At 34.8% G+C, this 25,721-nt stretch overlaps 3 protein-coding genes across 3 annotated transcripts; 1 reads left to right on the top strand and 2 right to left on the bottom strand.

Annotated features, from left to right (window-relative positions):
* Positions 1 to 2,835: 2,835 nt before the first annotated feature.
* LOC107952413 (receptor-like protein kinase FERONIA) lies at positions 2,836 to 4,101 on the top strand. Its single transcript, XM_016887669.1, has one exon. The coding sequence runs from the start codon at positions 2,836 to 2,838 to the stop codon at positions 4,099 to 4,101; it is 1,266 nt and encodes a 421-aa protein (XP_016743158.1).
* A 1,145-nt stretch (positions 4,102 to 5,246) lies between these two features.
* Positions 5,247 to 5,840, bottom strand: LOC107952414 (uncharacterized). The gene has a single exon (XM_016887670.1). The coding sequence runs from the start codon at positions 5,838 to 5,840 to the stop codon at positions 5,247 to 5,249; it is 594 nt and encodes a 197-aa protein (XP_016743159.1).
* Positions 5,841 to 6,597: 757 nt separating this feature from the next.
* Positions 6,598 to 9,246, bottom strand: LOC107952415 (uncharacterized). The gene is made up of 2 exons (XM_016887671.2): positions 8,844 to 9,246; positions 6,598 to 7,469 (listed from the first exon to the last, which is right to left on the bottom strand). Exons 1-2 carry the CDS (start codon positions 9,244 to 9,246, stop codon positions 6,598 to 6,600), a joined length of 1,275 nt encoding a protein of 424 aa, XP_016743160.2.
* Between the last annotated feature and the right edge of the window lie 16,475 nt (positions 9,247 to 25,721).

Consider the following 25,721-nt stretch of genomic DNA (forward strand, 5'->3'; position numbering starts at 1 on the left):
TTAAAAACTAAATAAATAAGATAAAATATTTGGTACACTATCATTGGAGTTTTTAGACGGAACAAGGTTAGGGAGTTGACAAGTGTCCTATAAAGGTATAGTAAAATATTAATTAAAAAAACACATTGTAATTTTTAAGACTGTTTGTGAAATAAAATATATATTATCAGTACCAAATATTTAACCCAATAAATAATACACTTTGCAACTTGTGGAATTAAATAAAACTAACTCTAGGATTGGTGTACCAAATAATGATCTAAAAAAATAAAGTATTTTGGTTGAGCTTGTAAGAGAAACTAATAATTTAAAAACAAATTTAAATTAACATATTTATAATTTAATTTAATTCGGTATATATAATAAATGAAAGTTTAAAATTACTGAGAGAGAATTTAATTTATTTAAGGTTTGGTATACTAACAATATATATATATTATTCCATAAACAATGTTAAAAAATTAGCATGTGCTTCTTTTTTAAAAATATTTTATTATATCCTATAGAAAAGTTGTTAATCGCTAACCCTACTTGTACATTTTAAAAACTCCACTAGCATATCAAATATTATTCCTTGGAGGACTTGGATTCAAGAAAATTGACAGTCCAAATGATGCTTTCCTCAAGAAAATAGGCTTTAATATTGTTACGAAGCCTGATCAATTATGGCTTCGGGTTTTTAGAACAAAATATAAATGGAAGGGTAAGTTGCCTACTACCTTACATGCAGGTAATTCATCTCGACTATGGAAGGGGATTTGTAGAAGCTAGAGCAAAATACGAGATGGTGTTGAATGGAATGTAGGGAAAGGTTTGGGTGTTGATTTTTAGAGAGATAATAGGGTGCAGGAATAGGATTCTCTTATGGACATTTGTACACAACTCGATTATATACCCATTGACCACATACCCATAATGGATATGGTATCGCCGAGTGGGGACAAGAATTGGAATGTGATTAACTCTGTTTTGCCGCATCCACTGGTTCGACCATATGGTAGGCTGCGTCGCTTTTGCAAATTTGCACCCTAAACCGCGGGAAATTACGTTTTGTTTTTTTAAAGTTTTTTTTTTGGTATTCTAGGACGTATATATGATAAAAATAAGAAGATAGGAGTGAGTCGTCATAGAATATTGAAGAAAACAACTCGAAAAACACCATTGAAGCCAATTTTGAAGCAAATTTCCGTCAAGATTGAAGATTCGCATTTGATTTCTTAGGAAGCCATCATGAGTTTCTTTGTTTCTTTTGGTTATATTGTATTTTGGTTGTTTTAATTTTCAAGTATGAACTAATTTTCTAAATACCTAAGGGAGATGAATCTTATGATAAATTCTATCTTTTGTTTTTTTATTTTACGCAATAAATACTTAGTTTCTTGTTCTTTATTATATATGCTTAATTCTTAGTTTAATATTTTTAGATTATTGATTCATGTTTGATGTGCTTAAATTAGAGGAGGAATATACTTTATTTAAGAGTAGATCTTACGTGATTGAGTGGAGTTGCATGTAACCCTAGAAATAGGACGACATAAATCTACCGGATTAAAGTCAAATCTAATAGAGGAATCCATAACACGAGACAATGAAATAATTAGGGTTTTAATTAGAAAGAAATTTCAATTAATCAACCTAGAATCAGTTGCTCTTACTCTCGAAAGAGATATTAGCATAATTTAGGGATTTCTACAGATCAAGCTACTAAATGAAGAAATTGCGTAATTTAGATTAATAGTAACAAATGAAATCTAGGTGAATTCTTTTCTGGGTATTGTTTCGCTTCTTGGTTATTGATCATTTTTTTTTGTTCTTTGACATGTTCATTAGTTAATTTTAGTTTTTAATCAATCACTTGAATTTATCGGTTAAATAATAGAAAGACGGTAATTACTAGTACTTTTAGTCTTCTTAGGAACGATATATATTCTCATCGTAGCTATACTATTAATTGATAGGTGCACTTGCCTTAGTCAAATTTTTAGTTAGCTTTATGCTGCATCATATAGACAAACTAAAATTTACAGATTAGTTAGGTGGATTCCACCTAAGGATGGATGACATAAGGTGAATATCGATGGTGCTATTAGTAATGTGTCTGGGAATGTTTCAACTAGTGGTTTAATCCATGACAAACATGGCAATTGGATTCCTAGTTTTCCTAAAAATATTGGTCGTTGTTCTGTACTCAATGTCGAGCTTTAGGGGTGCTCTTAAAGGATTGCAAGTAGATTGGAATCTAAGGCTAAAAAGGGTGGTACTTGAGATGGATAATACTGCAATATTCATTTGAATCAAGCAACTTCAATAGAACAACATCACTCAACTATGTTACGACCTATTAAAGATTTATTCCAACTATCTTGGATGGTTTAGGTTACAAATGTATTTAGAGAGAGTAACGGGGTAATTGATGGTTTGGCATTAATGACGTCCTCTACAACCACCGAATGAAATTCTTTAACTACTACACAATGATTGCTCTGAAATAACTTGACCTTGCCTAGCCTAATTATAGTTCCATCCTTCTCCTTGTACCAAAAAAAATATTATTCCTTTATTTTATAGCTAAATATATAAAATCATATATACAAGAAAGGTATCGGACCTGGCCCCGGTTCTTCAATGGATCCGCCCCCAGAGAAGCAGCGAGGAAAGTACACTGCTTAGACCTGATAAGATTATCACCTATTCAATGTTCCAACTAAAAAACAAAAATATGAAATTGAAGCTAACAACTCTCCAAATCCAAAGTTAGGCTTTGGAATAAGATTTATAATCATTTCTCACTTGTTCGTCTCTCTCTCTCTGGTACCTACATGGTCTTGATTTCTAATGAGAACTTCACTTTCCATCTTTTGTTTCTGTCCAGTATTTGAAAGCAAGTTAAAGAAGAAGCCGAGCAAGGGAAAAGCTAAATCATCACTTCCTCAACATCTATGCCGTCGATTTTCACTCGACGAGATCAGAGTTGCCACAAATAACTTTGACTCCCATTTGGTTATTGGTACAGGTGGCAGTGCAGTTGTATACAAAGGGCTTTTCGATGACGGGGCTTCGGTTTTCGCTGTCAAATACTTCCTGCTCGGATCCTCACGACAGAAAACACTTGAAGACTTTCGAAATGAGATGCAACTACTTTGCCAGCTGCGCCACCAACATATTCTTACTCTGATTGGATTCTGCGATGAGGCCGAAGACGAAAAGGTCATAGTGTTCAATTATATGAGCAACGGATCGCTCTTTGATCATCTCCACGGTACTCGCTATGATCCCCTCCCATGGAAACAGAGGTTAGAGATTTGCATTGGGGCAGCTCGTGGACTACATTATCTTCATGTAGGAGCAAAGCGTGCAGTCATCCACCGTGACATCAAGACCAAAAACATTCTTTTGGATGACCTAAAGGTTTCTAAGATTGCGGATTTCTCCTTGTCTAAGATCGGCCCTTTTAGTTTATCAAACGCTCCCATCAGAATACAGTTACCTCCTCTGGATGAAATTGAATTGGAAACAAGTCGAACTAGGCTGTTTGGTACTTTGGGCTACGTCGCTCCTGAGCTTTTCATTGATACTACTCTTGTGACAGAGAAGTCAGACGTTTACTCATTTGGGGTTGTTTTGCTTGAAGTACTTTGTGGTAGAAAAGCAATAAAGTTTGATGCGGAGGACCATAATCATCGATATATAATTTCTTGGGTCAATGAACACCTAAAGAATGGAAGTATTTATCAGATGATGGACCCATATTTGGAAGGGCAAATAGCCCCGAGTTGCTTACAGAAATTCCTGGACATCGCATTAAGTTGCGTCCATGTTGGGGAACATAAACGACCTGCTCTTGGGGAAGTGGAGGTGACATTAGAGGTTGCCTTGGAGCTCCAAAAGAAAGCAGACTCCGAAGTGGAGTGGCATGGAGAAGTTATGTATGAAGAAGTACTTTTCCCTGCATCTGCCTTCAACAATTTCGCTGATTATCAGACTGATGTACTCTGGCCCCATGGAAGTTCTTGTGTGGAGGATGCATTTAGCTGCAAATCTGAGGATACATTTTCAGACATTGAAGATAAACAATCTGGATGTTTGGAGGGGTCAAATTAATTAGGCATGTTTAAGCAGATGGGATGTTTCTTAGCTTTCCTGACTGTTGTACGTTGAAGATTTGACGGGTCAGAAAGGAGAAACTTAGTTTGTTAAGCAATAGGATAGAGACAGCTTTTTTATTTTATTTTCTGCCGTGGTTTATTTGTGTTATGGTGTGAAAATAGCTGTACTTAAGAAGGAACAGTTGACTTTAGATTTAATCAAATGAAGAATTAAATAATTTTTCATGTCCTATCACAGTTAAGAATTTGTAAATTTTAACCTTTTATTATTCTGTAAAAGGAGATAATTAGATTTAATTATTTTTAAATCTATTGATATAACTATTATTGTAAATGTAAAAGGATGTATGTTTGAATGTGTTCAAAATTTTAAATGTATTATCTTTTATTGATGAGTTAAGGAGTGGATATATATAGTTTTGAGTTAGATATATTGAGAACTTATACCTAGATTGTTAAAAAAATTTAAATTAAATCATTTTTTATTTATTTATGTATTCGTAGTGGGTTAGTGCATGGGGAAATTAATAATTTTTAGTAATTTGTTTTTATTAAAAATAAATTTTAATTATAAATTTATTTTTGTTAAGTAGTAAATATTTATTTTACTTTTTGAGATAAATCATTTACATCAAATTAATTTTGAATCAAGTGAGAATAATAATTTTAAATTAAAAATTATTTTAAAAGATTGTGAACGAATATACATAAATACGTGATTTTTAAAATAACAAAAATGTTTTTCTTTTTGCAAATCGTGCATTGCTCCTAATTAAATAATTTTTTTTAATAAAAGATCTGATTGGATTCATTTATATGACTAAAATACATGAAAGCAGAGTTTATGCTACAATCCATAAAAATAGAAATAAAGGAAATAAAAAAAACAGAAGTAAAGGTCTATTTAGAATCTGGCCTAAAGAGAGAACTAGTATAAATAGCCCAATTTGTCTGAATTTAACTAGACTAAAATAGGAACTAAGCCTTATCCTGTACCAGTCAAATCAAACAGTTGGAAACCAATAGCTGTCATCTTTTCAAATCAACCGTTCTAACCATTAATTATAGCAGGTTTTCAAAAAATGCATTAACTTCTCATTTGCTACTTTTCACTTCACAACTTTTCATTGCTTCTTTCACTTAGTCTGGAGCTTTTGGCCAAAAACTCTCCACTGCTTGGCGAACTGAATCTGGAATTCCTCCCATCAAGTAAAAGCTTTCTCTTCTCTTAAGGGCCTCCTTTGCTATAACATGAGCGTAGACATTCTCTGCCTTAGGGATAAAATGAAAGTCGATCTCCTGGAATCTATCTTTTTTGCTTTGTATGTCTCTGATAATTGCTCCAATGACAGATTTGTCTGTATCACTTCTTTGGCATTTCTTAATGATAGTTTTCGAATCTCCCACTACTTCTATTTTGTTTAACCCCATAGAAATCCCTAATTTTATTGCCTGTAATCCTGCATATGATTCTGCCGTGAACGAAGTAACTATCTCGGAGTGCATGACTGCCTTCGATTCGAGGATCTCCCCCTCCTCGTTCAGTACAAGCAAACCCGTAGTCGATCTGGACGATAGTCGGTCGAAGGTTGCGTCAAAATAAACTGTGATCTTTCCCCTTCTACATATCTGTTGAGTATTTTCAGCTGGTTGAAGAGTAAATCTTGTCTCCTCTATTGCATCCAGTTCTACCATATAGTTCCGAGTTTGTCTTGCTATTTCGATTCCTGTCATATGTCTTCTTTCATATAATAACTTATTTTTGCTGAACCAGATTAACCAAAGACCATAACAAAAGAGCCAGATCTGCTCATCTGTTCCTTTATCATAGACCCAGGTAAGCCATTGCCATATATTCAGATTATTATGGCTGAAAACCTATGCTAGTCTTAACTGATTCCAAACTTCAATTGTAAATGGACATTGTTGAAAAATATGAGTGGTCCTTATCTCCTTGGCGACATCTAGGACATTGGGCATCCACCACAACCCTCTTGAGCCTAAGGTTGACAAGAGACGGAATGAAGTTCCAAGATATTCTCCAAACTGTAATTTGAATTTTTGAGGGGATGTATAATTTCCACAGTTTTCTGTAGAAATTTTTAATTTCGGTCTGTAAAATAATAGTATTAGGATCCAAGCAAATTTCATGTAATAGTTTGTAGGCACTCCTAACGGAGAACTCCCCTGTCAACTCCCCTTTCCATACTTGAAAATCTTCGTGTGCTGTCTTCGCTAGCGGGATCTTCAGAGTTTTTTCCGCTACATCCATTTGGAAGGTATTCCTTATGACCTTTGTTTTCCAGCTTCTAGTGATGGCTTCGATTAAATTTGAAACTAACTTAATATTATCATTGTTGTCTTGGTTTGATATTCTATCTGATTCATTTCCTGATATCAATAAATCATCCCAAACAGATATTTGATCCCCTCTCTCAACCCTCTAGCATAATCCTTTCTCCAGAAGCCCTCTCGTAGCCCAAACACTTTTCTAGGTAAGCGAAGGTAAATTTCCTAATCGAGCTTTGTAGAAATTCGAATTGGGATAATATTTTGCCTTTAAAACGTAGGCTAATAATGAATTTGGGGATTTGATAAGACGCCACCCTGGTTTTGCTAAAAGCTCAACATTAAACTTCGCAAGATTTCGAAACCCAAGGCCACCATCTTCTTTTAATAAGCATAAATCTTTCCAAGCGCACCAATGAATACCTTTCCTATTGTGCTTCTTTTGCCACCGGTATTTAGCTATTATGCCCTCCAATTCAGCACATAGAGTTTTAGGAAGTTGAAAACAAGCCATCGTATAAGTTGGGATAGATTGGAGTATAGCTTTAATAAAAACTTCCTTTCCTTCTTGGGAGAGATATCTTATACTCCAATTGTCAATTCGTTGTTTAAATCTATCCTTCAAATTTTGAAATGATGACCTCTTTTTCCTTTCCACCATATTAGGGAGCCCTAGATATCTTTTTGGATCCGTTGACCTTCTTACTCTAAGTATGTTCGAAACTGCAACCCTTTCCCTTTCTTGTGTATTTGAACTGAAGAATACAATAGATTTATCATAATTAACACATTGACCTGAGCTCCTCTCATACTCATTCAAAACTTGTTTTAGTAACTGTGCCCCCCTTTCAGTAGCTTCGGCAAATAAGATACAGTCATCTGTAAAGAGTAAATGAGAGATGGTTGGCCCACTTTGACTAACTTTAACTCCTTTTATAATGTTTCTTGTTCTCGCCAGCTGCATTAGACTCGAAAGCCCTTCCCCACAAAGTAAAAACAAAAACATACTTAAAGGGTCCCCTTGTCTAAGACCTCTAGATGGAAGAAAATTTTCTCCTACATTTTCGTTGAAAACTACAGAATATGATACTATAGACACACAATTCATTAACGAACTAACCCATCTTGGGTCAAATCCCATTTTCGTCATTACTCATTCACAAAGCTCCATTCAACCTTATCATATGCCTTACTCATATCCAGTTTCACAGCCATAAACCTTTTTTTTCCTGGCCTTTTGTGCTTTAAAGTGTGCAGAACTTCATAAGCTATTTTTTCCTGGCCTTTTGTGCTTTAAAGTGTGCAGAACTTCATAAGCTAGTAATACGTTATCGAAAATCAGTCTTCCTAGAACAAAAGCACTTTGTGCTGAATCAATGCATTTATGAATCACTGTCCGAAGTCGATTAGCAATGACCTTAGCTATCAATTTATAAATCACATTGCATAAGCTAATTGGCCTAAATTGAGTAATACTGAAAGGGTTTAAAATTTTTGGGCTTAGCACAATATTTGTTTTGTTGATTGAATGTAATTCCATACTTTCATTTAATCTTTGAAGGCAAAAAGTGGATACATCCTCCCCAATGATCGGCCAACATTTTTTTATAGAATAAGGCTGGAAAACTATCCTCTCCAGGTGCTTTTGTAGGACCTATTTCTAGTAGAGCTTCTCTTATTTCCTCCTTGGTGTATCTTGTCTTTAATTTCTCATTATCTTCATAAAAAATGCATCTGTTAATTCCGGACAAGATTTTAGAGAAGTTATCTTGTCTTCCTACTGAAAATAATTTTAGAAAATACGATCTAGCAATTTCCTCCATCTCTTTAACCTCCTCTGTCTCTCTACCGTCTTCAAACTGCATCTTGTGAATAAAATTACACTTTTTTCTTTGGGTCGCCTGCTTATGAAAAAAAGCTGTATTTTTGTCTCCAAGTTTCAACCAATTTATTTAGGCCCTCTGCTCCTAATAGCATTCATCCTTTTCAATCTCAAAATTCAAATTAATCTTTGTATCAATAAGCTCTGCCAAATTTTCATCACTTCTATCGGATTCAAGTAACATTGCTAACTTTGATGTTAGGACCTCTGTTTTTATTTTTTTACACCGTCGAATCTGGTTTGCCCAACTCGTTAAATCTCTTTTGATATCATCCATCTTGCTCAAAATATCACCTCCGGCATTTTCCTAAATATGTCTAACTTCCTCAAAAAATGTTTCCTCCAAAACCCACCAGGCCTCAAACTTAAAGTTTTTTTGAATCAGCCTTCCAACTTTGTGCTTGTACTAATAAGAAGTGGACGATGGTCCGAGAATGAATAGGGGAGATGTTTAATTTGAGAATTTGGGAATAAAAAAATCTATTCTTCCGTAGCTACACCCCTATCCAACCTCTCTTGAATGTTCGTTTCTGGGAGGTTCCCTCTTTCCTAAGTAAACCAATTACCTAAATAACCCACATCCACCAAGCTACAATCTTCTAACGTCTTTCGAAAAGCTTCCATTCTTCTCTCATCTCTAGGGAGACCTCTTTTCTTCTCAAAGCCATATAAGATCTCATTAAAGTCCTTACAAACCAGCCATGGATACTCTTCGTTATTACTTAATCGTCTTAACAAATTCCATGAATCATCTCTATCATGTGTGTAAGGAGAACCATAGAAACCTGTAAATCTCCACTTCTTCTGATCACCTACATCCTCAATAATCACATCAATATGTCGATTAGAGAAACTTTGGAGCATTATATTAGCATCCCCTTGCCATGCTAAACTTAGTCCCCCTCTAGAACCAACCGAATCAACATCAATACCAAAATGAAACCTGCAACTCGGCTGAACTTTTTCCATCTGATACTTATTAATTTTTGTCTCCATAAAGAAGATCACTTAGGGATAATGTAACTTCAGCGTATCCCGAAGTCTTCGAACTATCCGTGGATTCCCCAAACCACGGACGTTCCAACTTAAGATTTTCATTACGATCAGTCGGCTTGCCTCTTGGCAGCTGCCGATAATAAATGAGTAACTTCAGGCATTCTCCTATTTCTTCTTCCCATGGTACTGCTTTCTTCAATGTCCCCTCTAGGCCTCTTTTTCCCCTCCTCGCCTATAATCACCTCATTCTCCAGATCATAATCCATTGCTGTTTTAATTTGACCACCCAATGTTTCGTCATTCTCTAGGCTTGAGTGAACCTTTTTTCCTTCCAGATTGAATCCTAAGATAGGGTCAATGTTTGTATCACAGCCAAAACTTCTAACATCTCCTTATCTACTGTTTCCTCTGGGATCTGCATTAAGACTGCTCACAACTCCTCCTTCCTCCCTTAACCAAACACTACTCATTGTTTGGGCTCTTTTTGTCTGTGCACGTAAAGTCAGATCCCAACCCATGTTAGCAATTTCTGCCCCTAGCTCCATCTTGGTTGCACAAAAAGAATCACTATGACCTAGACGGCCACAATAGAAACAAAAAAGGGCCAGTCTTTCATACTTGAATCTGACATAAAAACACTTGCCACTAAACATGATTTGTTTTTTCCTTTTTAGAGGGCGACGAATATCAATTTGAACCCGTATCTACATAAAATTTCTATTCTTTTTCTCGAAACTTGAGCCATCGTACTCCAGAAGATTTCTTATAAAATTTCCCAACTGTGTAACCAAATTTTCAGAATAGTAACCCACGGGAATGTCATGAACTTGTACCCAGAAGGGAGTTAAGGTTAAAGGGACTTTTAATGGATCCTCTTCCCTTTGCAACTTATGCAAAATTAAAAGATGATTATTAAACATCCAAGGGGATCCTTTTAAAACCTTTTCCATATCCATGATGTGATAAAATTGAAATAAATACCTTTTTTCACCCAGATCTCTAATTTGAACACCCTTAACAGGATTCCATAAATTAGCTATAGTGTTTTTCATTGTTGGAAAGTGAACAATACTGGCTGTAAGAAAACATCCAACCAGATTAAGAACTCCTCCTTCACTAACTGAATCTGGATCGACTTGTATCTGCAGAACTGCTTCTTCTTCTTCATCAAGTGTTAAATCGGCGAATTCTGATTCCATGGATGTAGTCAGAAAAACAAGAGGCGTTGAAAATTGATTTTTAAACTTAATAAGATTATGGAGATGGTAGCCGCCCAACAAAGGAGACTCAAAACACAAAAACCTAAAGGCTTGCTAGAGAGAGCAGACAGAGACGTGCTAGAGTAGCAGACTTGAAAATCCTAATTAAATAAAATTAATTTGCAAATAAATATGTTGATTAAAATATTTAAAAATAAATTAAGAATGTTATAATTAATAATATCATATTTTGTTTTTTTATATAATCTTATGTATCTTTATCCATTTTATAGTTTGAGTTTAGTCTTATTTGGGCTGGAATAATATTCAAATAAAACATTTTCAACAATGCCGACTCCAAAATTCGATTTGGATCTAAATTATAATTTTTTCTAATTAATATTATAATAAATTTTAGATTTAGTTAGTTATATTTAGAATTTATTAGTTAGTCCTAAAGTATTTTTCTAATTAATATTAGAGGAAATTATAGATTTTGTCACTTATATGTGCTTTAAAGTATGTTTTGGTCATTAAACTTTAAAAAGTTAGTTCTTAACGTTATCCAAAATTACAATATTGTTATTAATTTATTATATTTTGATCACTAAACCATTAATTACCAATGGGGTGTAACAACAAAATAACATTACGCATTATATTATAATCTTAAACAAAAATTTTAAGTCAAATTACATAACTAATTCTTATGCTTTTTCTTTTTAAGCAATTTAATTCTTGCCCTTTTATTTTCTTTTTCTTTTTGTTTTGCGTAGCTAAAAATGATTTAATGAATTGATGTTGATGAAAAACTACAATTAGAGAAATTATTAGATAGATCTTTCCTAACAAGTAATAACAATCCCTCCCAATAATTTTATGCTATATAAATCTCTTTCCACATTAGCTTTTTTTATTCTCACCCAAATTCATCATGTTTCTTTCTAACTTTTATTCTTTCCCCTTCCTTCATTAACTGGACTCATCACAGATGGAGTTTTTTCCCTATAGGTTGATCATATTACACTTTTTCTAGTAAAATTGAATTCCATCTAATTTTTTAACCACCTTCTTCACATCAACTATATTTGAATAACATACAAATCTCAACTTTAAAGCCCCTCTCAATCTTTTTTAGGGTTTGGCTAATACACTTTGGAGTTGAACTTTTTTTTATAGTTATGGTTGGAACGTGGGTTTAGGGGTTCAATTGTATGACTGTTTTCTTGTGGTATTTTTAAGGAGTGATGTAGTTTTTCCCTTATTCTAAGGTATTGATTTTGAATTTGTGTTCTTAAAACTGTGGGGGCATGTATATATGTTTTATAATATTTGGGAGATTGGAGACAGTGATAATTTAAAGTGAAATTATACAAAATTTAAAGTGAAATTATACAAAACGATTCTAAGGAAACTCTTAAGAATTTTATTGGCTTTTCAATAGTAATCATGTCTTGGGTTTGTTTGAAGAATTTACAAGGAATAAAACATAAGTTCTTAAGAAGTGATGATGAATGTTTAAGGTTTATATATGCGAAAAAGGGATAAAAATACAAATGGTTTTGGAAGCAAACTTTGTTGTAGTGCTTTGGTAAAAAATAATTTGTTTGAATCTGCCGATGATTTTAAGGTGAAGAAGGGGAAAAAAGATAAAAGATGACAGAAAGAAATGAGGATAAATTTTTATGAGACTAAAAAGAAGTTCGATGTGGTAAAAAAAAAACTGTGGCACAATTTTTATCGCTAGGGACCATATCTTATGTGGTACACAGAAGAAGAGTCCACGTAATAATTTCTCTTAGGTTTGACAAAGAGAATCCAGAAAGAGACACCAATGCAATTTGCTCATTGGAATGGATATTAATGACTAATCTTATACACAGAAAGTTGAGAAAGATTAAATTTTAAATTTGAGTATTGTGTAGAGATTAAAATTAAAAATTCATCTTTATTATATATTTTGTTATGTACTTGTAGAAACTCCTCTCAAGATGGAGTAGTTCACATGTCACATACATTGTATGTGATTTTATGAATTTACTTTTTAAATTTATTAATTAAAATATTGTTATAGTTTTAAAATAATATATATTTTAATTAAATGAGAATTGGTATAATTTATAATAAAATTTCATTAATTTTGAAAAATAATTGAGAGAATAAAATAATATTTTAAAAGTAATGAAAATAAATAATTGGGAAAGCAACTAATAGTAAAATATTAAATACTTAGATAAAATAAATTATCATTCGAATATGAGTCAAAATTTCATCTACAAAGAACCATTACACTAATATTTCATTGCCTTTGACATAATATTTTACAACACAATGATAAACAACATTGACAATGTAACATCCCCGACATTTATCGAGAAGTGAATAATGTCAATTCAGGTTAACATGTATTCAAAATTTTCAGAGAAGACAGAAATAGAAATATTAATATTAGTGGATAGGATAATTAAATATTATAGGAAAATAAAAATGCTTTTGAATTTAGAGAAATTAAATTAAGGAGTGGACTCAATTGTAATAGCGTGAAAAGTATTGGGCTATAGTGTAAAATTTAAAAATAAGACATGATGAAATTAGTGGATGAGAAAAAGAGAAAGAACTTGGAGTATAAATTGACCATGAAAGTACATGGAGATGTAACTTAATGATGATGATTAGATTTTATTTTAATTAAATACTATTTTAAAGGAAAAAAGAGAAAGGATGGATAGACATTTTGGTATAAGGTTGTAGAAAATGAAATATGGAGAAAAAGAAAAGAAAAGAAAAGAAAAAAAGATGATGGATAGATTTTGGGTATAGAAAGATGTAGAAAAAGGGAGGAAAAGAAAAAGTCAACTATTTTGGTTACTTTCATCTTTTTCCTCACGTCTCCTTCAACCCCATTTCTATCAAATTTCATTTTCTTTCATTTTAGTCCTACTCCATCATTTTAAACCCATTCAAGCTTTAAACTCCAAATTCTTCATAGGTTTTTAGTGAAAATAATAGAACAACCCCATAGGGAGATTATCATATTGCGAATGTAGCTAATAGTCATTGTGGAGGAGATAGAAAAGTTAAGGATTTTGAGTAAATAAGTTAAGAATGATGAGTTTTCTTAAGGGAATTCATATTTATCTATTTAAAATGCGTGGAAATGATGTATGATTATTGCATTGATGAGTAAATATTGTGTATGTGTATTATGACAAAGGAGTGAAGAAAGAAGGAAAAAGATTCATACAAGCATTTTGTGTAAGTATATTAAGAATTTTACTTTATTTTAATTCAGTCTCTAAATGAAAATTTGATTGATTGGTTTAGTAATATTCATTGGATTTATTAGTGTATAAAAGAGTTTTTTGAACTATGAAAATTATTTGAAATTGAAAGTATTTTCTTATAGTGATTTGAAAAATATGTATGGTAATTTGAAGAATAAAGACTTAATTGCAAAGAGTACAAAATAAAATAAGCTATATATATGTTAATATGAGGTATTCAAGTGAAATGTAAAATTTTGATAAGGTGAATGTTAAGTGAAATTTGATGAGTGTTGGTTCTATTTAAATAATGACTAAATTGTTAAAAATAGAAAAATTTGAATTGTTTTCATTTTTGAGAAATAATTATATGAAGTACATAAGTGAGATATTTGATGGTGATGAAATAAAATATTGAATGAAAATAAATAATAGTTTATTGTATATAGAGGAAGGACTAAATCGTAAAAAAGAGTAAGCGCACAAGTGATTGTGGCACTACAGGAATGGCACTTCAATGCAAAGTGATATCTGCACATTCGTGCGTAGAATAGTGACACTTCAATGCAACTGATCGATATTTCCGTTTATCCTATAATGTTCTATTAAGTCTACAATTGGACAATAGCAATATGAGGTAAGTGAATTTAATGTGGCATAAGTAAGTAATTTGAAACTAGTAAAATTGATGTTTCAATAAAGTTATTATGGAAACAAAATTTTGTATATGGTGATTGAATGGAATGATAGTAGTATATACATATATGATTATATACGTGCTTGTGTAAGAAATTAATTTTAATTGCATGGTATGATTCTTGATATCCTTACCAAGTTCTCGTGAGCTTAATGCGTTTCTTTCAAACGCGTAGGTGTAGATCTTTTGAAGTTAGAAGGTGAAGATTGTCTCCAACTCATCTTATCACATCTCAAGCTTTGGAAGAAGTATGAATTTAAGTTTTGGGCATTAGATTTGGCATGTACATAGGATTTCATTGCAAAAGTTAGATTATCTAAAAGATAACATCGTTGGATAATGATCTTCACTGTAAACCTTGTGTTCTGGGGATGTCTGAAATTGTTTCATGATGATTTGAGACATGTTTAGGGTTGATAAAATTATATTTGCAATGTTTCCTAGGTTGCATAGAAGGTATATAACATAAGGAAGTGTTTTAAAGTTGTTAGGAGTAAAATGGACATTTGTTGACATCAAAAAATGGACACTTAACCCGTCACCCATTGATTGAGAAACGAACACGATAAATACACATTTATTGGAAAATTTTCGAGGATTACTCGACAACTTGGCTCAATGAAAAGCTAGCTCAAGGAAAATCTAGCTCAAGGAAAAGGTAGATTGCTTAGACGACTTCCCGATAGGGAAGGCGCAGGAAAGCATAGCTTAAGAAGTGCTAGGACGTGGAAAATAGGTACGTTACCACTCCATACCTCCTTCGGGGAGGCTTAATACTACTAAAAGACTCAGTAGTTCATAATACAGTTAACTTTACTATAGAACAAGGAAGTATCGCTCGAGGGCTATAACTAATAGCCCCTTGTGTAGGTTTTGAAGTTGCTGGATTGACGTCGCGACATTGTAATTGTGTGTTTGTGACTAGCTATTCTATAAAAATTGATTTTTAGTGGTGTCGGGAATGACAATTTCAGAACCTCTTTTTTGATGATTGAGTTCGTAAATATTATTATTTAATATTTAAGAGATTAATATATAGTTTAATTAAAGTTTAATTCCTTAATTTTGTCAGTCAAATAGTTAACCAATGTATAATGACTAAATTGTAAAAGTGGTAAAAGTTAATCGCTATAGATTTTTAAATGCTAAAGAAATAAAATAATAATTAAACTAAGGTTTAAAATGGTAATTAGACCATTAGAAGATAGTGGACGGTTTGGTGGTGGTGTTTTGTTAAAACAATATTAAAAATTAAATAATCATAATATAAAATAAAAATAAATTAAAAGAGAAGAAAACCATTTTCTTCTCCCATTCATCTTTTTGGAAGAAACGATATAGAACGAAGAGAGCTTGAAGTTTCAATCTCTTTAGCTTTGCATGGTAAGCTTAATTTGGTCCATTTTTCATAAATTTTATGTTTTCGAGATCATAGAAACTCCATTTAGCTAACCCGTATTTTATTTTTCAAAACTGTTAAAGTTTCAAAATATTTCCATTGATGAATTCTTGAAGCTTTTGATACTAAATTGTTAGATTTTAAGCTTATATATGAAAAAAAAGGAGACTAGTTTTTAAGTTTAATTGCTAGTTTTTAAACATAGGGACTAAAGTTCATGAATTTTAAAATTGATATTATATTTATGTAATTTATGATAATAGATGGTTGTAAGGGGAAAAATTTAAATTATATTGAAAAATGAAGCTCAAATGTGAAAGTTATAGTTGTTTCAGTTTTAGGGACTAAATTGAATAAAATGAAAACTTTAGGAAACATTCAAAAAAAATAAAATTGAACTGTCAAATGCCTGTAGTACGATGTTATAAAGTATTTTGAATTGATAAATTGAAATGAATTATTATTTAGATAGAGAATTGAATCAATAGGAGGATAATCAAGGAAAAGAAAAAATTACAGATTAGTCCTTGCTGTCTTGTTTGCTTGCTTTTTTCTAGGTAAGTTCATATGAGACTTACTTTATTAATTCATGATATATTTTTATTATAGTGTTTTACTTTTAAATTTGAATTGTTATGTAAATAATGTCTTTTGGCTTCAAAAGGATTAAATCGTAAATATGAAATAAATGACTAATATGAATAGATACATGATATTGAATGGATGTGAAATCATTACATGATTGGATGGTATTGTATATAATGATGTTACAAGGTTTAAAATGTATGTGGATTGTTATTCAAAATATTAAAAGTGTGTATACAGTTACGAGGTTTAAAATGATACGAAAATAGTAACAGTGCTCGTGTGGACTTAGTAAATGATTAGGATAAAAATTGACATGCTTTTGATCAGTGTAACCCCCAATTTTCGGGAATTCTGTGAATGTTAGCATAGGTTTAATTATGTTAGTGGCCTCTAGAAGGCCCAAGCTTAAGATAGAACCCGTCAATTTTAGTTAATTTTTGTTCCATAAGAAAAAGGGGGTGAAATTATGAAATAGAACCTATATGAAAATGTTTGAAAATGCTATAGGCTAAATTGAAGTGGCCAAATAAATAGGAGTGCAAAATAGGAGGATTTGCATGACAAACCTCCCATTTTACATGAAGTGGCCAGCCATCATGTTGTTGTAGACAATATGAGCACTTGATATCCATAATTCATGGTACAAATTGATAATGGGTTAGGTAAATATTCCATGATAATAGATTAGGTAAATATTCCATGATAATGGGTTAGGTAAATGTTCCATGATAATGGTTTAGGTAAATGTTCCATGATGGGCATTTCATGTCTTTTGTATTAAAGAATTAAATGGATGAAATATGAAATTTTATTAAAAAAAAGGGGTGAAAAGAACAAAGTTTTGTCCATCTTTGTTCATCATAGCCTAAAGTTAGAGAAGAGAAAGGAGAGGAGAAAGCTCTTGAATGTTCTGTCACTTGGGGAAGAAAATTGAAGGTAAGTTCATGGTAGTTTGCTTCTATTTTGAGGTTCATGAGTTCTTCTTGATTCTACCTTAACTCTTGAAGCATATTTTGGTTTTTAGTTGTGTTGTGAGCATTTAGTCATGAATTAAAATGAAGGAAATGGTTGTTGTTTCATGTTCTTTTGATGAAAAATGGAAGATAGGTGAAGTTGAGCCAAACAAATGAGCATGCATGTGCCTTAGATGCTAAAGGGAAAAATCGGCTAACATGTTGTGCCTTAAAATGATGAAATGGATATTATACTTAAGTAAAATCATAGATATGTGATAATTGATTGGTGATATACATGTTTAAATAACATGCATGCAAGTTATGTGTGAAAGAGTGATTTGGTAATAAATCTGCTTGGGATAGCAGCAGTAATGTGACTTTGGAAAATCACCATAAATTGTGGGAGATGAGTTAGAAGCTGCATAAATTATGTAATTAAAGCTTAATGAGTCTAGTTTCAAATGGAATAAACGAGAACATATTTTGAATTCTGTTCAATGAGAAATTTGATTCGTAATGAAGAGTGGTCAGATTAGTCAAACAGTGAAACATGAGAAACTTTGAGAAAAATCTGGTATTGATTGGCTAAACCAAAAATTCTGAACATTTTATGGATAGAAGATATATGAATCTATTTTCAGGGAAAATTAACGGCACTTGATTTGGAGTTTCATAGCTCCAGTTATAAATGATTTAGTGACTGTTGCTCAAGAAGACAGCTTGCAATGAAATTTTGATTATGTGGTAAACATTGACAAAAAAATTGTTAATGAGTTGCTTATTGATTTCTTATAAGCTTACTATGATCTATAGGTGTGGTTGGCCGAATATTGTAAGGGGTTAATACGTAGTTCATATTTGAATAGTTAGATTAATGTGTTAGTAATCCAATTGTAGGCAGTTCGTGTGTGGATCTCGTCAGCATATCGTCGCAAACAGGTGTGTAACTAACACCCTCTTTCTTAGTCTGGATCGGCAAAAGTCGAAATGCCGAAATGCCGAAAATCGATATTTTGTAGATTTGCGAGTGTGCGAATGCTCGTGAGGTAAATCGATTAATGTTTTTAGTAAGCTGCAAAATTTGGACTGCAAAGTGCATGATTTCTGTGCCCTCGATATTTTGGGCTTAATGGGCCAAAATTGGAATGATGGGCCAGCGGGCCCAATTTGGTAAGAACCCTCGGTACGTGATTCTGTTAGTACGTGAAAAGTAGGAATATGCATGAAAAACCCTAAAATAGAAAATTACTGAAATACCTTTAAAAGTGGAAAAATTACAATTTTACCCCTAGTAGATAAATTACCGAAATACCCTTAGGGTTAAATTGACCTAAATGCATGTTTGACTGTTGTTTTTTTACTGCATGCCATGTTGTTATTATCTGATGCATGGGATTGGGATATTGACGGAGGAAGTACTGAAAGTGGCTTGTCCACGTATTGGAGGCTTTGCCTCAATTTACTGTTAACTGAGCAGCAAGGCTGCAACTGTGGAGTGTTGGGCTGGGTGGGTTGAGCTATTCCCGACATAGAGTGTAGGGCTGGTACGGGTGGAGTGTAGTGGTTGGTGGGTTGAGTAGTCTCCCTAAATGGGCTTGCATATGTTATTGATGTTGCATGTATTTTGAAATGGGCCTATGGGCCATACTGTTATCTGAATAAGGGGCTAAGGCCCAGTTTATTGTAATCTGAAAAGGGCTCTGGTCCAGCACCACTGTTACCTGAATGGGCTTAAGCCCAATAGGCTTGAGCTGACTTGGGCTTTGAATGGGTTTTCCTTACACACTGAGTTTCCCCAAACTCACCCCTTTTATTTTCATCAACGCAGGAAATCCCCAACCATAGTGGGCTTGGAGCTGTGAGGGAATTCGGAGTGGCCACCCGTTCTGAAAGTTTGGTTTACTTCTGGTGAACTGGACATCCTATTATTTACGTTGAGGTTTGGGTTTTTAAATGTAATAAGGCCGCTTAATTATTTTTGATGGTTTTAATATGTATTACTAAGATAGGTATTACTTATTTTAACTGTTGAAATTGGATAGCTTTAGGGCGCGTTTTCAAAAAAAAAACAACAACAATTGATTTCAAAATAACACGACAATAAGCAAAGCTTCCGCAATGAAAGTATTTTCCAAAATTAATCACTTTTCCTAAAAATGACTTAATCAAATCGGTTTCCTAGAAATATACATGACGTTAAGGTGTGGCAATGGCGGTGTGCATGTCTAAGATTGGATCCGAATGGAGCTTAGTACTTAAGTAGTCCGATAGACTCACCTCCTCTTTTCCGGTTTCCTACCTGGTGCACGGCTTCCATTCACTTTAACCTATAATGAAACTATCTTTTAAAACACTAAGTAGGTTTTTCTGGATCAACAATATAAAATGTTTTGAACGCTTTGATGTGGCATGTCGGATCCGGCCATAACGTCTGGGCCAGGTTTGAGGTGTTACATTTAGTGGTATCAGAGCCTAGGTTGTAACAACTCTGCTGTGGAATGGGTTTACAAAAACAAAGATTTTCGAAAGCGCAAATTTTATAAAGAATGCGAAAAACTCGATTTTCAAAATTTAGATATTTAGAAGGTGGCATTCCGAATTTCTGGCTCAGGTCTGTAAGTATTTTGAATTTTTCTGAATATTTTCCTGAATTATCTGTCTGTACTAAAATCCTGCTAGGATATTCTAGATAGGATGATATTGAAACCATAGAAAAATTTGATAAGATACTGAAACTGTAGCTAGACTTCGATTCTGCGAAAACAAACTCTGAATTACTGTCTGATTCATAAAACATCCGTAATAAACACTGGAATATTGAATCAATGCATAAAAATTCCTAATCAAGATAATACGATATGAGTACAAGAGCCATCTGTGAAAGAGGCCGTGGACGGGGCCGAGGAAGTGCTCAAGCGCGATCTTCGTCTTCGGGACATATGCCGGTGGTGGATGCACCGGTACCACCGGCAACAGAGGTAGGTCTCATGACCGCGGTACCGGGGATGATGCCCTGTCACAGGCAATGCTTCGTGTTCTGGAAAGGGTTGCCGAGGCAAGTACGGGCAATGGAGTTCGGGGATCTATTTCTAAACGACTTCGGGCTAACGGAGCGGAGATCTTTAGGGGCGTGTCTAGTATATCCCCGAATGTGGCGGAATATTGGTTGAAGGCAACAGAACGGATTATGGACAACTTGGTCTGCTTTGAGGAGATTGTGAGTGGGGTATCTGTACTAAGTCCTTTGAGTCACTCGGTTAGGGTAGACAAACTGTATAGGGATGTACCCTTAGAAACTCAAGGTAGGATTTTCCCTGGAGATCTGATGGAGTTTGTAACACCCCGAACCCGAGACCGACACCGGAGTCGGACACGAGATGTTAACAAACTTTGAAAAATTTTTCCAGACACTGCCCAGTCTGAGTACTAGTCGCTTCAAAAATCATATCTTGAGTTTCACAACTCGAAAATCAGTTTTGTGATTTTTCCCTGAAACTAGACTCATGTCCCCACCTATGTAATTTTTTATAGAATTTTTGGTTGGGCCAATTAGTACAGTTTATTAGTCAAAGTATCCCAAGTTACAGGGGTCGACTACACTGACCTTTACCCCTTACGACTTGGATATCTCTCCGCACAGAGCTTCAATACTGATGCCGTTTGTTTCTATGGAAACTAGACTCAGAGAGGAATCCATACATATATGGTATGACCCCTAATTATCTCTGGTCAATTTATAGTGAATTTCCAAAGTCGGAACAGGGAATTCAGAAACTGTTCTGGCCCTGTTCCACAAGAACCCGAATATCTCTTACTTTACTGTTCCTATGATTGTTTCGTTACTTCCATATGAAAGTAGATTCATCAAGGTTCGATTACATAATTTATTCACTATTTAATTCCACTCCTACGAATTCTTGTGATTTTTCCAATCCACACCACTGCTACTATCAGCTTCTGTTTTCAAAGTAAGCCTTACCTAATTTGGGGTTTCATGGACCAACTAGGGCCTTGTCATACATAAGCCCACATATGATCATACTTAGCCATTCTAGTGGCTGGTCATTTGCTCAACACTTCCATTCCAACTATAGTTACATCATGAAACCATCTATACATTCATAAATACGCATGGTCTAATGCCATACTCCACTTCTACAAGCCATTTTCGCATGGCTGTACACTTATACATTTCATAAAGTACTCGAAAGACAACGATGGGTAGTCCTATACATGCCATATCAAAATTCAACCAAAATAGTACCCAAAAGAGCCTTTGATAGTGTGGGCGACTTCGACTTCAAGATCCCGAGTCCGATAGCTGGAGAACCAAAAATCTATAAAACAGAGGAGCAATGTAACGAGTAAGCAATTTATGCTTAGTAAGTTTGAGCAAGGAATTCCAGCATGCACAAATAATAGCACACATTTAGCTAAACGGAATATTTCATAATACGCAATTTACCGATATCAAACTTGCTTCACAACATTAACAACCCTTATGTACATACACAATAAACTAACTTGGCCGAAGGCCGGTAGCTCGTTTATCAACTGAGCGAACATTTATTTGTAAGGGCTCGATTAATATTTAACACATACGTAACATATCCCCATATTGGGATGTTTTTCGAGTATTCGCTGGAATTTTACAGCAAGCTCATTCCTTACCAAATCACGTACCTTCGGGATTTAACCGGATATAGCTCCTCGTTCAAATGCCTTCGGGACATAGCCCGGTTTTAGTAACTCACACAATGCCTTCGGGACTTAACCCGGATTTAACAACTCGCACGAATGCCTTCGGGACTTAACCCGGATTTAACAACTCGCACGAATGCCTTCGGGACTTAACCCGGATTTAGTATCTCGCACAAAGGCCTTCGGATCTTAGTCCGGATATATTCACTTAGCACAAAGCCTTCGGGACTTAGCCCGGACAGCATTCAATTAATCATGCACATCTAACAATAATTCATGGCACATTCATATTTCATTTTAGTTTACGAAACTCAAACACAAGGCACATATTGTCCTTGCACATTCGGCTCAATAGCCTCACATAGAGCATGATTTAATCACATCGTAATTTAAGCTCTCTTACTCAAGAACTTACCTCGGGTGTTGTCGAACGATCCCGCTAACTATTCGACCACTTTTTCCTTCCCTTTATCGGATTTATTTCCCCTTTGCTCTTGAGCTTAATCAAACAAATAAATTGATTTCATCATTTAGGCATCAAAAGATGAACACAAGGCACTTAGCCCATTTTCATACATTAGACATTAAAGTCTCATACATGCAAAAATCATGCATCAACACAACATATTAGCTAATTTCTTTCCCCTTGGCCGAATATGCATGTCCATTTTTGGGGTCGATTTCAACATTTAATACACACATATACACACTAGTAAAGCATCCTCCCCCTTTTCATCGATTTAACACATGCATTGCTCATCAACATGCAAAGTTACATTCGGCCTTAGCACACATCTTGCTAGCCGATTCTTCTCCCTTTAGCAACCAATGCACATATGTGCTCACACAAAAATGCTAAAAAGGAGGTTCAAGAATCATCAAGCCATCATCACATGCATCATTAACAAGCTTCATATTTTGCATGCAATGGCATTAACACAACCTCCACCTAGGTCGAATCTTAACTCATCCTCATGCCTCATCACCACAACATCAAACACCAACCAAGAATGATGCATCCATGGTCAAGTGCCATTTCCATCACATAGCAAGATTTAGACCATGGGCTAGGTAGAACTCAAGCTAACAACTAAAACATGCATGCATCTCATGGAACATCATCAAACATACCTTGGCCTAGCTACATGCATGGCCGAATCTCTTCACCTTTCTTCTTCTTTCCTCCTTAAAATTTTTGGCCAAGGATGAACCAAAGGATGAGAAATTTTTTTCTTTGTTTTTCTTTCTAATTTAGGCTAAAATGGAGGTGAGAAAGGATGAACACAAACTTTTCTCCTTTCTTCTCTTGAGCTCACGGCAAGGGGGGAACAAACACTACACACACATTTTTTTTTCTTTTGTTTTCCATTTCTTTATTACCCATACTTCTTATTTTATTCTTCCACTAACAAAACATGTTTCATGACATGTTTTGCCCATCATTCTTTGTCATGGCCGGCCACTACTCATTAGGGGGGGGGGAAATTTGACATGCAAGTCCCCCCTTTTGTCCACATGCACTAATAGGTCCTCACACATTGACCTATCACATTTTTGAATTTTCTCACATAAGTCCTATTGACTAAATTCACATGCAATCAACTAAATCGAAGCTTGAAATTTTCACACATTCATAATTACATATTCTACACAATAAGTATCACATTCAAACATTTCGGTGACTCGGTTTAGCGGTCCCGAAACCACTTCCCGACTAGGGTCAACTTTGGGCTGTCACAACTCTCCCCCTCTTAAGAAATTTTCGTCCCCGAAAATCTTACCGGTAAATAGGTTTGGGTATCGTTCTTTCATCGAGCTCTCGGTCTCCCAAGTAGCTTCCTCGATCCCGTGTTTGAGCCATAACACCTTTACTAGCGGAACTCTTTTGTTTCGCAACTCCTTCACTTCACGAGCTAGGATACGCATCGGTTCTTCTTCATAGCTCATGTCGACTTGAATTTCAACCTCCGATGGGCTAATTATGTGCGATGGATCAGATCGATAGCGTCGAAGCATCGAAACATGAAAGACGTCATGAATCTTTTCAAGCTCCGGGGGCAAAATCAATCTATACGCAACCGGACCAACTCGTTCGGAGATTTCGTACGGCCCAATGAATCTTGGGCTCAACTTGCCCTTACGGCCGAACCTGAGTATCTTTTTCCAAGGTGAAACCTTAAGGAACACTTTGTCTCCCACCTGATACTCGATGTCTTTTCGTTTCAAATCTGCGTACGATTTCTGACGATCCGTGGCTACCTTCAGACTTTCACGGATTACCTTTACTTTCTGTTCAACATCTCTAATCAAATCAACTCCGAAAATTTTGCTTTCACCGAGCTCAGTCCAAAACAATGGTGTACGGCATTTACGACCGTACAAAGCCTCGTAAGGTGCCATCTTAATACTTGATTGAAAACTATTGTTGTAAGCGAATTCAATCAAAGGTAAATACCGTTCCCATGAACTACTGAACTCGAGGATGCAACATCTCAACATATCCTCAAGTATCTGAATTATCCTCTCGGATTGACCATCGGTTTGGGGGTGAAAAGCAGTGCTAAAATGCAGCTTGGTACCCAGAGCTTCTTGCAATTTCTTCCAAAATCGTGAGGTGAATCTCGGATCTCTATCCGACACGATAGAAACAGGTACCCCGTGTAATCTCACAATTTGATAAACGTACAATTCAGCTAGTTTATCCAATGAAAAATCCGTACGTACGGGGATGAAATGAGCCGACTTAGTCAGTCTATCAACAATAACCCATATCGCATCCTTCTTACTTGCTGACAAAGGCAGTCCGGACACAAAGTCCATTGTGACTCGATCCCATTTCCACTCGGGTATCATGATCGGCTGGAGTAATCCTGAAGGCACTTGATGTTCCGCTTTCACTTGTTGACATATTAAACATCTCGAAACAAAGTCAGAGATGTCCCGTTTCATACCATGCCACCAAAATTGACGTTTCAAATCGTTGTACATTTTCGTACTCCCCGGGTGAATTGACATTCGGCTACAATGAGCTTCGTTCAGAATCATCGAAATGAGTTCCGAATTCCTTGGAACACACAAACGATTTCTGAACCTCAAACAATCATCATCATCAATTTGAAACTCCGATTCCTCGTTCGGAAAACACTTAGCCCGTTTTGCAACCAATTCATCATCGACTTTCTGAGCTTCACGAATTTGGTGAGTCAATAAAGGTTTAGCTTTTAATTCAGCTACTAACACACTGTCTGGTAGAACAGACAAATGCACGTTCATCGCTCGTAAAGCAAACAATGACTTCCGGCTTAAGGCGTCCGCAACCACGTTAGCCTTTCCCGGGTGGTAATCAATGACAAGCTCGTAATCTTTCAACAACTCAAGCCAACGTCTTTGTCGCAGATTCAAGTCTCGTTGAGTCATCAAATATTTGAGACTTTTGTGATCCGAAAATACATGGCACTTCTCACCAAACAGATAATGTCGCCATATTTTTAAAGCAAACACGATGGCAGCTAGTTCGAGATCATGGGTCGGATAATTCCTCTCGTGAGGCTTCAATTGTCTCGACGCATAGGCCACGACTCGACCTTCTTGCATCAATACGCAACCCAACCCAAGTAGGGATGCGTCACTATAAATGACAAACTC

This window comes from Gossypium hirsutum, chromosome A07 (assembly GCF_007990345.1).
Source record: "Gossypium hirsutum isolate 1008001.06 chromosome A07, Gossypium_hirsutum_v2.1, whole genome shotgun sequence".
Classification (NCBI taxonomy): domain Eukaryota; kingdom Viridiplantae; phylum Streptophyta; class Magnoliopsida; order Malvales; family Malvaceae; genus Gossypium; species Gossypium hirsutum.